The sequence below is a fragment of the Chionomys nivalis genome, chromosome 26 (assembly GCF_950005125.1).
Source record: "Chionomys nivalis chromosome 26, mChiNiv1.1, whole genome shotgun sequence".
NCBI lineage: Eukaryota > Metazoa > Chordata > Mammalia > Rodentia > Cricetidae > Chionomys > Chionomys nivalis.
This window is the reverse complement of record NC_080111.1, coordinates 30,720,929-30,736,561: the sequence shown is the minus strand read 5'-3', so window position 1 is coordinate 30,736,561 and position 15,633 is coordinate 30,720,929. Positions and strand designations below refer to the sequence as shown.

At 40.2% G+C, this 15,633-nt stretch overlaps 1 protein-coding gene across 2 annotated transcripts in view; it reads right to left on the bottom strand.

Moving 5' to 3' along the window:
• Abcb1 (ATP binding cassette subfamily B member 1) overlaps window positions 1–15,633 on the bottom strand; it is a 164,083-nt gene that overhangs the window by 78,387 nt on the left and 70,063 nt on the right. Inside the window, exons 1-3 of one of the 2 annotated variants that reach the window (XM_057758773.1) lie at window positions 4,331–4,453; window positions 3,838–3,905; window positions 818–866 (exon numbers count right to left, since the gene is read on the bottom strand). In XM_057758773.1, coding sequence (XP_057614756.1) covers window positions 818–866; window positions 3,838–3,899 — 111 coding nt within the window. In that variant the 5' untranslated portion in view covers window positions 3,900–3,905; window positions 4,331–4,453. Of the gene's footprint in view, window positions 1–817; window positions 867–3,837; window positions 3,906–4,330; window positions 4,454–15,633 lie in introns of those variants that run through there. The other variant, XM_057758772.1, reaches the window with a different exon arrangement.

Below are 15,633 nucleotides of genomic sequence, written 5' to 3'. Positions count from 1 at the left end.
ACCAGTCTTCAGTTCAAGTCAGAAAACTGTTTTCCTACCTAAATCTATTTTTAGATTGAATGTACAAAGACACACTTTCCACAGCACCTTTCAGTTCTCCATACTTCATAAAACATCTCCTATGGATGGGTGAATTATAAGAGTGCTGCAAGATCAAATGGTTGAGCACTCTCCCAGGCTCCGAGGCCTGGAACAGTTCAGGTAAGTTTGCATGGAACCTTAGAAAAAAGGAAGTGATCCAGGAAATAGAGATAAAATAAAATTCCTGTCATATGAGCTTTTTAAAGGCTTCCAAACAACTAGCATGCAACCAGAAAAACTAAATAGTTATGAAATTCTTTCAAGTTTTATATTTTTCAGCCATTCAGCACAGAAGAATAATGGTATATGCCAAATCATCATAATAAATAAGCCATTGCTACTTTTTATTATTGGAACTATTTGGGACTTTGACCCTGCCAGGGTATAAGGAGCATTAAAAATGTCACGCAATGTAGCCATCTCCCATTTTCAGATGGCAGAGATCATGACAAGGAAAGATGTCTATAGAGGCCATAGATCACAGAGGCGTAACTCATAATACTGAAGCTGAGGCAAGTAGGTGTGTCTGCTAAGCAACAAGGGGAGCCTACGAAGTCACAATCCAGATGTCAAATTATAAACAGCCTTCCTTTGAAAACAGGAGAACTCCACTCTAGCTTTACCTCCCCATACTACTGTCTCCAAGGAAATCCTAAACAGATGAATTATTTCTTTTCTAGGGGACAGAAGGAGGAGATAAATTTGAAAGTATTGTAGTAAGAAATTCAAAACTCACCATTGTAAACACACTGACCACTGGTTTCTTTTCTTTCTTCTCCTTTTTACTGAAAATACAGAATAATAATTACAAAGAACTTTAAAAATTATGCCAAACCTTAAATTAGTAAATCAATTTACAGAGATTTTGCTAAACGACAAGACAAAATTCATGTCTATATTAGTCAATAAAACTTAATAGTATGACATGAGGTTTAAGTGTAAATATGTTTGCATATATCTTAAAAACCAGTGTGGTTTCTGGTGAAAATTGGGATCATTGTACCTTAGATATTTATTAATTTTCCATGATGTGTATACACACACACACACACACACACACTTTTTACAATGAGAAAAACACACACTAACAGTAATTTTTTGCTTTTTTATTCCAATTACAAAATTCTTCATGCTTTTTGTATTGATTGCCTTGATTGTCACCTGAGTAATTGTAGCACCAGGCATCCTATCTATCAATTGAATATTATTCTTTCCTAATAGAGCAAAGTGATGATCAGATGCTGAGCACACTAGCCTAAGAAACAGAATAATTAAATCAGCCTCAGAGGAAATCTGATTGTGAAAGGGTAATGTGCAGCACTAAGTGACCCATTATGGGAAGAAATGGAGTCTAGAAACAATGCTCTGTAAACAGGCAGAAAGCTGTCCTCAGACATAAAGGTTCAACTCACATTTGAACCCAGATTCAGATGACTCCCTAACTCATTTTCAGTACACGTAACTGCCACCTAGGATGAAAAGTAAACTCACCATACAGTTTCATTATTTCTGTGTAGAAACACTGTTAGAATGGAAAGCCTTACTTTTACATGCATTTTTAAGTTCAAAAAGTAAATTTGTCTTCTCCCTTCGTTTGACAAAAGAGTGTTCAAAAGAAAAACTCAGTACCTTTCGCAATCGCTCTCCACTTTATTTTTCAGACACTCACTGAATTTGGATCTTAGACTAATCAACAGTAATCAACTTAATTTGCTTAGACTGTTGGTCCTCAATCTTGGGATCCCAGGCACAGATGACACGCCTAGCTTTTTTTAATGTGGGTTTTTGTAGCTAGAACTTGAGTCCTTACACTTGTATGGCAAGCATTTTACAGACGGAACTATCATCCCAGTGCTAAAAAAAAAAAAAAAAAAAAAAAATCTTTCTAAAGGAAAAGGTCAGAGGTCATTTGCATTTGGTTTGAGTTAGATGGACAATGGACGGACTACACATAAACATCTTCATGTTTGATTTCACCCCATTCTCTGTACAGGCATATTCAGTATCCCGGAACCCAGAAAGAGACGAGAACAATAACCATAAACAGCCCAGTTTTAGTTCTATGCCTTCTATGCTCCCGTTCTCTGAAATCGACGCTATTTGGGGATGTTATACTAATATCCCAGGCACTGAGTAAGCATCCCCCACACAATGTGTAAACAGTTCTGAGGAAGGCAAACTGTTTCTCTCAGGGACGAGAAGAATGAAATCCCACAGTGGGAACAAAGCCCAAGATTTAAACTTCCGAGTTACAGGGCTGAGCTTCACACTGAAAGATACTTCTCAGACTTTTAGGATATTGTATGGTTTGAAGATGTACTTTTACAGCAGTTCTCAGCCCTAGACTATTCCCCACCCCCATCAGCACAGTCTTTACAGAGGTATCAGCCATTGTTTTAGAGCGCTTGTATAGAGTGCGCAGGGCCTTGGTTTTGAACAATACTGTGAAACAAACAAAAAGCAACAAATAACTATTTGTGAAGAATGTATGTAAATGCATATAATCCAGGTAGTACTATTATTAGTTCTCCATTTTCTGTCAACAAAACTGTCAAGGTTAGTATAGAATTGACCTAGATTCATAAATTGCTAATATTCGACTATTTATCCATACAAAGTTTATATGTTATAAACTGTTAAGACTCTGCAAAACTATTACACTGAAAATAATAGAAATATTAGTGGAATATTCAGACATTCCACTATCATTATCATATCTGAGAAACTTCCCCTCAATGCTGAGATGACTTTGAATCCAACCCACAAAGTTCCCGAGTGTGCTCTCTGTCTTCACTGAACTCCAACTTAGCACTCACAACACATTTGCTGGTCACGTTTCTTTAGATTCTCTTAAATAGAATCCCCCTTTGTTGTGACACTGGTTTTTCTTAAGGGACAGCTGTACTGTGGTTGTATGTGCTTCAGACTGAGCCCAGATGGAGGTGAGTGCTGAGTAATGGTATTCACAAACCAGATATGTCACTAGGAGAGCTTGTTTCTGATCTCCCTTCTGATGGGCTGAAAAGGAAGAGTCATAACCAGCACACTTCAGTGTGTTTGGTGGGTTCATCAGGCAGCCAGTTCTCGGTCTCAGAGGGTATCTGATGACATTCTAAGGTGTGTGTTAAGGGATGCTTGGGATCTGCTTGGCCTGAGACATAGTTGTGGGAATGCTAGACAGGCTGACAATGAGGGTACTATAGGGGCTGAAGACTGCCTAGGATAATTTGTGAGCAGGTTCTAGACCAGCAACATTCCTACCTCTCCCCATCCTTGAAGTTCTAATCAGTTAATCAGCCTTCGGAGAATTCTGAATGCAAGACATAGCTTCTTTCTTTCTGTGGTAATACAACCACTTTATATAAAAACAGCTATTGGGAGCTAAACAAAATGTAACGTTTGCCTCTCTTTCTTTTGCCACAAACAGGTGATTTCTACAGAGTTTCTTTATCAGAAGCAAAATAATGGACTACGGCGGAGACCCAAGCAGCATATGGCACAGGTGCACAAGCGATCAACAGTGCTCATAAAGCTGAGGTTATAAAACTAAAAGGGTGTGAGCGGTGGCCGGCCTGGAGGCTGAACAGGAGCCTCCTTCGTCACACACGAAGCTGAGGAGTTCCTTCCAGGGACTGGTTTGTGTTTATGAAGGTTGAAATAACAACCACTAATCATTTAGGGCAGTCCCGGAGGCTACAAACTAATTGCTCAAATGTACAAGACATGTTAAGTATGAAAATGAAACAATCCGGCTACCTCTTTTTGCCCATCTTCGACTTCTTGTCTGCTCTTCCGTTCAGGTCCTCTTCAAGCTCCATCACAACCTGGGGAGAAACCACAGTTCAGCAGCTAAATACAAATGTCCGCGGGGGCCCAGAGCCTAGGCTGACCTCACTGCCCCGTGGAGTCCAGCGGTGAGGAGGAGCCCCGCCCTGATGTTCCTGGTCTGGGTCTGGAGTAACTCAGCCCCGGATCCGGGGGAACTCACGTGGACCACACGGACTCTGAATCCTGCCGCCCCTCCTGCCGGGTCCCCCTCGGCCCTAGTGCACTCCACTCCTCCACCCGCCCGCGGCTTGGAGCCGGGCAGCAGGATCCACCGCCCTGGGCTGGCGCCGAAACACAGCTTGGGGGCTTCCGGAACGACTTGGAGATGTGGTCACTTGTTCCCAACAAACTTTCGAAGCCCATGCCCCCCGGACCAGGCTCAGGCATCCAGAGCAAGGAACCCTTTCTGGGAACTGCCTACCTCTCGAGTCTCTACCTCCGCTTTCCTTCGCAAAGTCCGCCAAGACGTGGAATTTGGAAGATGCGACCCTGAGTGTAGTGGAGCCTGGGAAGATGGGGACAGCGGCTCCTGGAAACCGCTGCTTGAGTGTGCTCGGGCTTTCTGAGGACAGGAGAGTACATTTGCTGTGCTCAAGCTACGCCCAGACACAGTCCCGCCCAGTCAGCGAGCATGACCAGGAGGTTAACTAGCTCCCTGCCCAGCTTGACTCAAGGATAATTGCAGGAGAAATTGCGAAACAGGTTGGATTTCTAGACGAAATGCGCAGCCTGGGCTCCCCTCACAAAGGTCGAGTTGACAAACTCATATCTCAGGAATCATCAGAGACACACTTATAGGAGTCGCTTCTCTACGTGTGCACACACGCACCCATATATGGAGTTAGTTGTGTACAGATCTGCACTTGGCTCTCTGCACTTAAAGGACACATTCTATGCATAACATCCGATAGTCAATTAAACAATGCAGACCCGGCCCAGTCACTAAAATTTCCCTTCCTTAAAAAGAATCCCTGTGCGGAAGATGTTCTTTAGTGTATTTCATAGTTTCTCAGGTATACCTGTTTATCTTTTATCAAAAAACAAAACCAACCAGAAACAAAGAGGAAGATTTCCAGCACATAAATGGGTCATTTCGGTGTAGCAATGGTATTTGAAATTATGTGAAATTTTGAGCTTTTAGCTATCAAATCAATGTTCATGTTCCTCCAGGGCATTTGAAATTCTTACAGTTCAATTGGATTACTAAACATAATTTTAACACATTACTTTAGTCACTATTTCTCTCTGTTTACCTTTTATATTCGTTCTGAGATTTTTTCAAAGTGACCAGAAGTAAAAGCAATCTTCCTAATTCAAATTCACAGAGCAGTTTTAAATCCTCTGTTTCATTCTTTTGTAAAACATAAGGAAAGGGTTGTTTTGTAAGCTCTAACTTTCATTATCTAACTTGTACCCTTGCCTCTGGACTTGCTGCAACCATTGAGAAAAAGAAAACGCTGCAGTTGTTTCTGCAGAGTGTGAAAGTGTTACTTCTTTCTTTAATATATTTCTGAAAGACCCCCGGTAGGGACCTTCCCTCAGGTGGAGACCCCGGACCCACAGACCAGGCCGAGACCACGAGTCGGATGCAAACTGCAAGAGGTTTATTAAGTAGACACAGGTACCTGCGGGCGGCAAAGTCTTTCGGAGGACTTGCGCGCCTGCAGACTGGGAGGAGGACTTTTTATAGGAAAGAGGGCAGCAAAAAGCAATTTACAGAAGCAGAAGCTTGGTTATCGGAATGAGGCGGGGGGCATGAATGGTTTTCCTCTCCCAGCATGGATGTCTGGCAGCAGACATCCTGCTCTTATCTTACAGATATCCTACTTTGCAGCCATCTTGGTTTGTAGATGTCCTATCTTATAGATATCCTGTTTTCCTCTCATGAGAGCAGGCTAGCTGCTGATCTTGAGAATCTTTCAAGCAAACAGGACGTTCTCCCGGGGAGCCTGCTAGCTGTGGGTTCTGAGGAGGGGGTCTGTAGGGTCTTTCATTTCAAAGCCATTTTTTTTCACTTTTTACCCAAAAACGTCCTTGCTTTGACTCTTTTGGGAAGGTACATGTAACTGATTTTAAAAAAAAAATACTAATATTGTTATAGACCTTGTAACAGTTAGTTCACTAGTTGTTTTGTTCGTCTTGGTTTTGGTTTGTTTGTTTTAGGCGGGGGTGGGAGGGGTGGGGGGTGGTTGTTTTTCTCTTTTCTAATTGGCTGTTCTCATGTACAGCACCTGTAGTCTACCTGGGGCAAACGTATGTAAATCCTCACATCCATCCCAAGCATTCCCAGTCTTGCTGGTGCTTTTGCTGTTTCTAGAGGCTGCATCTCTCCTATATTTGTCCTGTACACACTTGAAGGGACAACGGAAACTAACATTTCTTTAGTACATAGGAGAAACTGCACCAAGCACATCAACAGGATAAACTCATTTAATCCTCACACGAACCGAAGGAGTTATTATTCCTGCTGTTCTCAGTTCCCGGTGCGGGGTGGGCAGGTCTACAGCATTTGTCAAAAAGCATCAGACACAGGGCTTGAAGGTGCTGGGACAACTATCCTCTTTTTTTCTTTCCCTCCTTATTTTTTGTCTCAATATAGATTTCCAAATTGGCTTTGAACTTCCAGTATCCCAGTTTGAGTCACTGGAATGCTTGGCGTACAGGCACGTACCACCCCACACCTCACGTTAGCCACCCTACACTCTAGAACATGACTGTAGTACATTTTTACCCTACCAGTTTGAATCTCATGAAACTTTTCACCTTAGGACTCGGCTTTGGAAATGCTATAACGGCCTCTTACATCCCATCTAAGAATTTATTAGGTTTTAAGGACGGTAGCACAGTTGTCTCTCTACTCTTCTGCCTCACCTCCTTAGACCATCTCCCCCAACACATCCACGCTCATTCTTATTTCAGCCAGTGCACTGTACCTCTCAGGGGACTTGCTTTTCCTACATGTGAATCTCCCTGTGGTGAAGACTTGGACCCAATGCAGTAGGATTTAGAGGCTGGGCTTTGGGGAGTGGTTGGGCCATGGAGCTCTGACCTAATGAGTGAGTTGATCCAGTGGTGAATTACTACTCTGCTGGGCTATTGGGGTTTCACTGAAATTTAGAAGGTGGAACTTACTTCCAGGAAGGTGGTCTATCCTCATAATTATGTTTTTCCTAGTCTCCCTTCATTGCCTCCCTTTGTTTCCTGAGGGCCATGATGTGAACACTGTGCTGTACCACATAATCCCAGCCATGATGCTCTTCAGCCTGGCCTGTGGACTGACGTCTTGAAAATCATGAATCAAAATAAATCCTTTCTGCTTTGAATGTTTCTCTGAGATATTTCATGACAGCGATGTAAAACTGACATGTGTTCTCCTAAGATTTCTAATTATTCAAGTACTTCTCATAACCCTCTTGTAAATTGTGTCTCTTTCCTTGATTTTTATAAGAATTAATTTCCTCTTCTCGTAGCTCTTATATTTCTACTTTGAGTTCAAATTTAATATATCCTGAAAGAGGAGCAAAGTTCACCTTGTTGAACTTACTTGACTTGAGAGTAAAAGACTATAACAGGATCCCAGGGCAAAGCAGATGATTCACTTGTGCTAACAATAAAGGATCCACAATATTACAGTGTCCACCCATTTATGTGTAACTGACTTTTATGTGTGAAAGACATACAACTCTCTAAGTGACAAGGACATTGAATGACTATATCCTAACTCACATTATCACCAGATTGCTTTTTAAAATCCTGCATTAGAAAAATTCAAACTCTTGTTTTTATTGATATATACTGAGCTCTACATTTTTCTCTGCTCCCCTCCCTGCTTCTCCCCTCCCCTCTTCAATCTTCCCCCAAGGTCCCCATGCTCCCAATTTACTCAGAAGATCTTGTCTTTTTCTACTTTCTATTTCCCATGTAGATTAGATCTATGTAAGTCTCTCATAGTGTCTGCATTGTTGTTCTAAGTTCTCTGGGATTGTGGTTTGTAGGTTGGCTTTCTTTGCTTTATGTTTAAAAACCATCTATGAGTGAGTACATGTGATAATTGTATTTCTGTGTCTGGCTTACCTCACTCAAAATAATGTTTTCTAGCTCCATCCATTTTCCTGCAAAATTCAAGCTGTCATTTTTTTTCTGCTGTGTAGTACTCCATTGTGTAAATGTATCACATTTTTCTTATCCATTCTTCAATCGAGGGGCATTTAGGTTGTTTCCAGGTGCTGGCTATGGCAAACAAAGCTGCTATGAACATAGTTGAGCACATGTCCTTGTGACACAATTGAGCATCCTTTGGATATATACCCAAAAGTGGTATTACTGGGTCTTGAGGAAGAACGTTTCCTAATTTTCTGAGAAATCGCCACACTGACATCCAAAGTAGTTGCACCAGCTTGAATTCCCACCAACAATGAATGAAGTGTTCCCTTTTTCCCCACAACCTCTCCAGCATAAGTTGTCATCAGTGTTTTTGATTTTGTCCATTCTTACAAGTATAAGATGAAATCTCAGAGTTGTTTTGATTTGCATATCTCTGATGACTAAGGATGTTGAACATTTCCTTAAGTGTCTTTTAGCTATTTTAGATTCATCTGTTGAGAGTTTTCTGGCTAGGTCTATACTTCATTTTTTTTATTGGATTATGTGATCTTTTGGTGTCCAATTTCTTGAGTTCTTTGTATATTTTGGAGATCAGACCTCTGTCTGATGTGGGGTTAGTGAAGATCTTCTTCCACTCTGTGGGCTGTCATTTTTTCTTGTTGACCATGTCCTTTGCTTTACAGAAAAATCCAAACTCTTGGCTGGGCAAGATTTCTCATTGGGCAAAGGCACTTCCCACCTGGCTGACAATGTGAGTGGAATTCCCAGAACACACAGGGTAGAAGAGGACAACTCCTGCAGGCTGTTCTCTGACCTCTCTATGCATGCTCACAAACAAACAAATAAATTTTGATTTTTTTTTAGTTAAAAAAAAAAAACTAAACTTTTAAATTTGGTAATTTCCAAAGAGGTGGTCTTGCTCTCATTGAGCCTATAAAGCAGCACTCACAACTCAAGTAAGACGGTGATATTGTAAAGTAACTTAATTTAAAGTTGAGAGGTTTGTAAAATATTCTAGGCAGAGATGATTTCCACCCTTCATCCACTCCTAGTTAGCTTTGCTTTTAATTTGGTAAATACCAGAATTTTATCTGAGGATGGGGTTTTTTGTTATTTGTGGCTCACATAAAGATTACATATCTTATTAAAATACCATGTGCTGAGGGCACAGTGTTAGCAACAGCTTACTGAAGCTGGTCTAGTAGGTTAGCTGCCTGCATTAGCTTTAGCTTTGTGAAGTTTCTGTCACCAAACATCTCCTCGAAGATCCTCTAGTATTATCTTTCAAACTCCCCTACGAAATCATCCCCCTGAGGAAGGCACTGTCTTCTGTACCTACTATAAGACTTTTAAGAGACTAGTATGATGGAAGAGTTAGTTTCATTGGTTAATAAAGAAATTGCCTTGGCCTATTTGATAGGCCAGCCCTTAGGTGGGTGGAGTAGACATAACAGAATGCTGGGAGGAAGTGAGGCAATCGCCATGCCTCTCCTCTCTGGGTCAGATGCGATGAAGCTCCAGCCCAAGATGGACGTACACTAAAATCTTCCTTGTAAGACACCACTTCGTGGTGCTACACAGATTATTAGATATGGGTTAAAGCAAGATATGATAGTTAGCCAGAAGAGGCTAGATATAATGGGCCAGGCAGTGTTTATATGAATACAGTTTGTGTGTTGTTATTTCGGGGCATAAGCTAGCCAGGCAGCCAGGAGCCAGCTGGCAGGAATGCAACCCACTGTTCCTTCTACAAATGGCACCCAGACGTAGATAACTGAAACCACAGAAAGCCTGAGAAAGCTTGGGAAAGAATAGAGTAAAGCATGTTTTCTTGGTAGCAGCAATTTCTCGGGTCTGCTCTGCTTGCTAGAGGAAAGCAAGCGCTCTCATCTAAGAGAGGCTTCCTGACTCAGCTTTAGCTACAAAACCCTGCAACTCTTTTAAGAAGTCCTGCCACAAAACACTTAAATGGTGTTGATAAAAGCTGACTGCATGCTTGTTTGTTTTCAGCCGTAGCAGGAAAAAAGTTGTGCTGTTTTAAAATGCTGGCGTTCTGGTCTGGTCTGCCAGGGCAAACTCTGACTCTTTCAGGAAGGCAATCTGACTACAGAGTGTTTGAGTGTGGTTTCTGAGTGCAGTGCTGCAGCTTGCTTGCTGGCAGGGACCTTGAAATGCCACAGAATTGTGGCAATAAAAATGGCTCCAGCAGTACCTCTGCCATGAGGCTGGAAAGCTAAGGAATGGCCTGGATCCAGCCGCCAAAGCCACGGCTTTAATCCTACCCATATTGCTCAGTAATTTAAAGGCTCATGTGGTCAGAAAAAGAGAGTGAGATACAGTAAAGAGAGATTCAAAAACAAAAAAAAAAACTTTAAATGATTTACAGTGTGTTAAAAATATATGCCGGCTAAAAGTTAAAGTTCTTAAAGTAAAAAACAAAAAAAAAGGAAGAAAGAGAGTAGTTGGGTGTGGTAGTACACACCTTTAATCCTAACGCTTGGGAGGTAGAGGTAGATTGACCTCTGTGACTTCAAGGTGTGGTAGCACACGCCTTTAATCCCAATGCCTGGAAGGCAGAGACAGACAGATCTCTGAGAGTTTAAGGACAGCCTGGTCTACAGAGTTATTCCAGGACAAAGATATACAGAAAACCTGTCTCAAAAAATAAAAGTAAAAATAAATGAAATATAGATTAAAATAAAGCCGCACAAAGATGGAAAACACACAGAGAATCTTGATACTGTATGCTATTATGGTCTCTTTGACTTGTTTGAATGCTGAGGAAGGAGCAACAGCTGCTAAAAGATATTTGTTTATAAATGCTGCTGAACTAATCCAAGATAGATATTTTGAAAATACCTTGACTTTAAAATTTGGATCCAAGGACATGATGCTTTGGAAAGGAGTTTCTTCTTTTGTTTTCACAGAGGATGAGACCCTGTGGATTGCTTCTATCCCAATATGGTATGATAAACCATGCCTTCCTGAAAGGTTGCTGTGAACACCTTCAAAAAATTACTTCATTCAACTGCTGAATGAGATGAACCTGGCACACAGGTTACACCATGAAAGATTAACAGCGCCCCCATTCAGCATGAAGCAGTTTGGAGAGAAATAACTACATCCATATTCCCAAATACTGTTTATAAATGTTCTTTTACATTTAAAGGGGGATACGATATAGGTATGAATAATTTGCATTGGTATAGATTTTTGCTTTATTGATAGAGATTTAAGGTCAATTTTGTTATATGTTTATGTATTTCTGATATTGATTAAGGTATTGTGATTGTGTAGTTCATTTAAAAATGTAATGTATATAGGTTGTTAATGGGTAATCATTAATAATAATCAAGCTTGTAGTCTTGTTGGTTAGATTTTCTAGATGTGCATAGATATATTTTAGATAGACATTCTTCATATCTTTCAAAGACTACAGAATATGACATTTAATGTTTTAATAACTTAGGGCTTTTCATGACAATGAGACACGTCTGCTCCTGGCAGCACCAGCTACTTCAAGAAAAAGATGGGCATTGAAGAGGCTCCTTATGGAGTTTGATAGCCATTTGGGCAAGAAAACCGCTCTTGCCTGGACTGTTACATAAACTGGACACAGAGAAGCCACAGGCCTGGACTGTTGTATAAACTGGACACAGAGAACCCTCAGAGAGAGGACTGCTGAACTTGCCTAAAGGTGAGATGATCTTTCGGTGTTCTTGATTCATAGAGTCTGTGAGACATTCTGCAGGACACAGCAGATAGTGACTGAACTGCCTTTGAAATTTCCTGCTTCATGGAAATGTCTGCTGGAAACTATGGGCCTGTAGGCCGAAGATGGATGCCCCAACGGTACAGAGGAACTTTGGGTGACTGTCCAGGAAGCGAGATGTCTCTGTGATTTCTAGAGTTTTGTAAGTTGCTTACTTCTCATTTACTTAGGTAATATTATATCCTTCTGGAGTCTTTGATGGAGTTGAAGAATAGATAGATAGTTATAGTTGTTTTCCTTTGTTATGATAAAAGATAAAATAGACATAAATATTGTAACTGTAATTGTTACTTGATAACTGTTTAGTTATATGTAATTTCGCTGTGTTAAAGTTAAAGCTTTTTTTTGTTTAAACAGAAAAAGGGGAAATGATGGAGGAGATACTTTCATTGGTTAATAAAGAAACTGCCTCGGTCCATTTGATAGTCCAGGTCTTAGGTGGGTGGAGTAGACAGAACAGAATGCTGGGAGGAAGTGAGGCAATCGCCATGCCTCTCCTCTCTGGGTCAGATGCGATGAAGCTCCAGCCCAAGATGGACGTACACTAGAATCTTCCTGGTAAGACACCACCTCGTGGTGTACACAGATTATTAGATATGGGTTAAAGCAAGAAATGAGAGTTAGCCAGAAGAAGCTAGATATAATGGGCCAGGCAGTGTTTATATGAATACAGTTTGTGTGTTGTTATTTCAGGGCATAAGCTAGCCAGGCAGCTAGGAGCCAGGGGACAGGAATGCAACCTGTTGTTCCTTCTACACTGGTAGAGCAAAGGAGTAAGTTTGGATGGGGCTTAGAATGAAGTGGGCTAAGGAAGGTCTAATTCCAGTTTCATCACTTGTTGCTGGATAGCTCTGGACAAGTTACCCAGCCTCTCAGTGTGTGGATTTCAACATTGTTAAACCAGAGACAATATACAATATATGGCTTGAAGATGCAAATAGGGCAAGTTTTAGAAAACATTCAGTATAAAGCATGTTATTACCTGCACTTCCTGACGATGACCAATGGCCAGACACCAAGGTGAAAGGGAAATTTAAAAACTCAGATGTAAAGTTGTAATGACTGAAAGCAGTAGTGAAGGATCCTTAAAGTAAATATGATGTAGAAATAATTATAAATAATTGTTTTATATACAGAAACACAGAGTCTTTTAATTTTAAATGCAACAATAAGCTGAATGCATATTCATTTGAAACATTACAGAAGACCTATGTTTTAATATGTAAAGAAACTCATATAAATGGATAGGAATAATACAAAGACTCAAATATAACTGGGAAAAAATAAAAATAGGCAATGCATTTATAATAGGAAATAGTACACTAAAAATTAAAATGTTGAATACTGAAATATTCATGATAGCTACAAAGAAGCACAAATTAAAGCACAAATGTATTTTGAAAAAGTGTGGCTATAGAATGTACATAAAAGTAAAATAAGATGGCATTAAGATGAATAGAGAAACATTGTAGCCATATATATATATATATCTTAAATATGTTTGATCCATTAATTCAATTTGAGGAAATTTATCTTAAGTGATTAGAAGTAAAAGATTAAGGATAAAGCACAGATACGTCTATTTCTGCCTTATTTTCTTTTGTTAAAAAAATGAGAAATGGCATAAATATTTGTCCACATGTGCAAGGCTGAGAAAATAACAGTCTGTCTTTTAAATTTTGTTCCTTTGTTACGTATGGGCATTAGTATATGGTGTCTGTGGAAGAGAGTGTACATGCACAAAAGCCAGAGGGCACTTATATTGTAGGTGTTCTCTTTCAAACTTTCCAGAGGCTCCGGGGATTGAACTTGTGTTCCCAGGCTGGCATGACAAGTGCCCCGATGTGTTGAGCCACCTTGCCTTCATGTGATACAGTCTCTTAAAAGAGAGTAGGAATATTAACATCACTTACAGAATTTGTAATAACACCGGAAAATACCCATGCTAATGCTGCCAGGAAAAGGGCAAGGAGAAATTGTGAACTATGTGAAGTGAGCCAGTCTCTGCAAAACTAGAAATAAACACACTAAAGCATCAAAGGCTCTTCCTTTCTAGTGGTGGAAATTAGACGAAGATTTTAAAATTTAAACTTCTTGTATTTTGAAATTTTCCTGCATTAAAAGTGTATTTTTCCATAGTGGAAATGGTAAAGATGATTTTTTTATAAAGCACACGGAGAAGGCACGGGGCCAGAATCCTACCCATTGTTTCTCAATGCAGTTTGCTCGTTATTAAGAACCAGTCCTATCTGGGGAAGGCCAAAATGAACAGGCAAGTGACACAGAATTCCTAGGATCCTTTTTCCTAAAATTTTTCATGCATATTTTTCTCACCATATTTCTAATAAAAGGAAGGGAAAGGGATAGAGCTAAAGAGAACTGTGTAGCATGTGAAATGGGATGACCGAGGTGGCTGATGCCCACTGCTTTTGCCCATCAACTGCTTATATAACTTGGATGCATTTTTTCCCCTAACTGATAATTTCCTCAAAGATTTAAGGAGAAGACCAAAGACCTGATTGTAACTTCCCAGAGTAAACACTGGATATATCTACTTGACGAAGATTAAAGCAGGGAAGTCCTTAAGGAATTAATTGCTATACCTTGGAGTTTAAGTTCCTAGAAGTTGGCATTGTACCCCTTTTATGCTGACTGAAAGCCCAGCACGAGCAGCTAAGTGAATGTGGAGACTGAACGCCCCTAATGGCACTACTTTACATTTTAAAATATGTCCAAACAAAAAGAAGAACTTTAGCAGGAAGTATGTTTCCTTATTGATCCTTCACTTAAAATCGTTGATTACTGTATAGTGGGGACTTTGTTAGGTGTTGATGACACAGACAGGTACAAATGCCCTCAGGCTCTGGTGAGGTGAGAAATTTAGGGTTGAAAAATCATGGGCCAAGAGTTTGGTTTTTGCTTTTGCAAACCAAACTGAACTTACTCATCTAAGGGACTACTATCCATTTCAGAGTAAATATTCAAGGGAACTCTGCCTGTTGATGCCAGTGATGTCTGTCAAGGAATAAGACAGTATGTGTGTGTGTGTGTTTTCAGAGTCTACAGAAGTTGAGTGATGCCAATAGTAAAACTTGACTTTTAGTAAAACTTTCTAAAAGGTTGCAGAGAAAAGACATTCTAACATGCTAGTAGGCAATATGGATGTTAGCATTAAACTGAATTCAAGAGTCTTGGGTCTTTGGATGGCTCAAACTCCTTGGTTCCATTGACCCTTATCCTTTAGTTTCCAGAGTAGTGGAAGCAACTGGCAACAGAGTAGCTAAGTTATGGTGCTCAAACACTGGAAAACTTACTTTTCCTGAGATTCAGATTTCTCATGAAAAGCAGTTCTTTAGTACTTGAAGAGTTAAATTTGCAGGTGGTTATGTTGTTACCATTGTCAATGTACTAGCGAGTACTTTAATTAAGAGTTTCAATTCAAAATGAGATGTGAGTTGGGCATGGTTGTGAACATTTATAACACTTAGGAGGTAAACTCAAGATCAAGAGTTCAAATCCAGCTGGGCTTGGTGTTGGCACACAACTTTAATCCCAGCACTTGGGAGGCAGAGGCAGAGGCAGGTGGATCTCTGTGAGTTTGAGGCCACCCTGGTCTACAGAGATAGTTCCAGGGCAGCCAAGGCTTCACAGTGAAACCCTGTCTTGAAAAAAAAAATTCTCAAAGCCAGCCTGGGATACCTGCAGAATCATGTTTCAAAAATCATGACTAAAAAATAATATATAGAGTTTTCTTACCCCTTACCAAACTTGTTCTCAAGATGACTGTTAAAGGGACTTTTTTAGATTTCAATTACCATTTGGTTGTATCAATCCTAGTGAATAGCCAG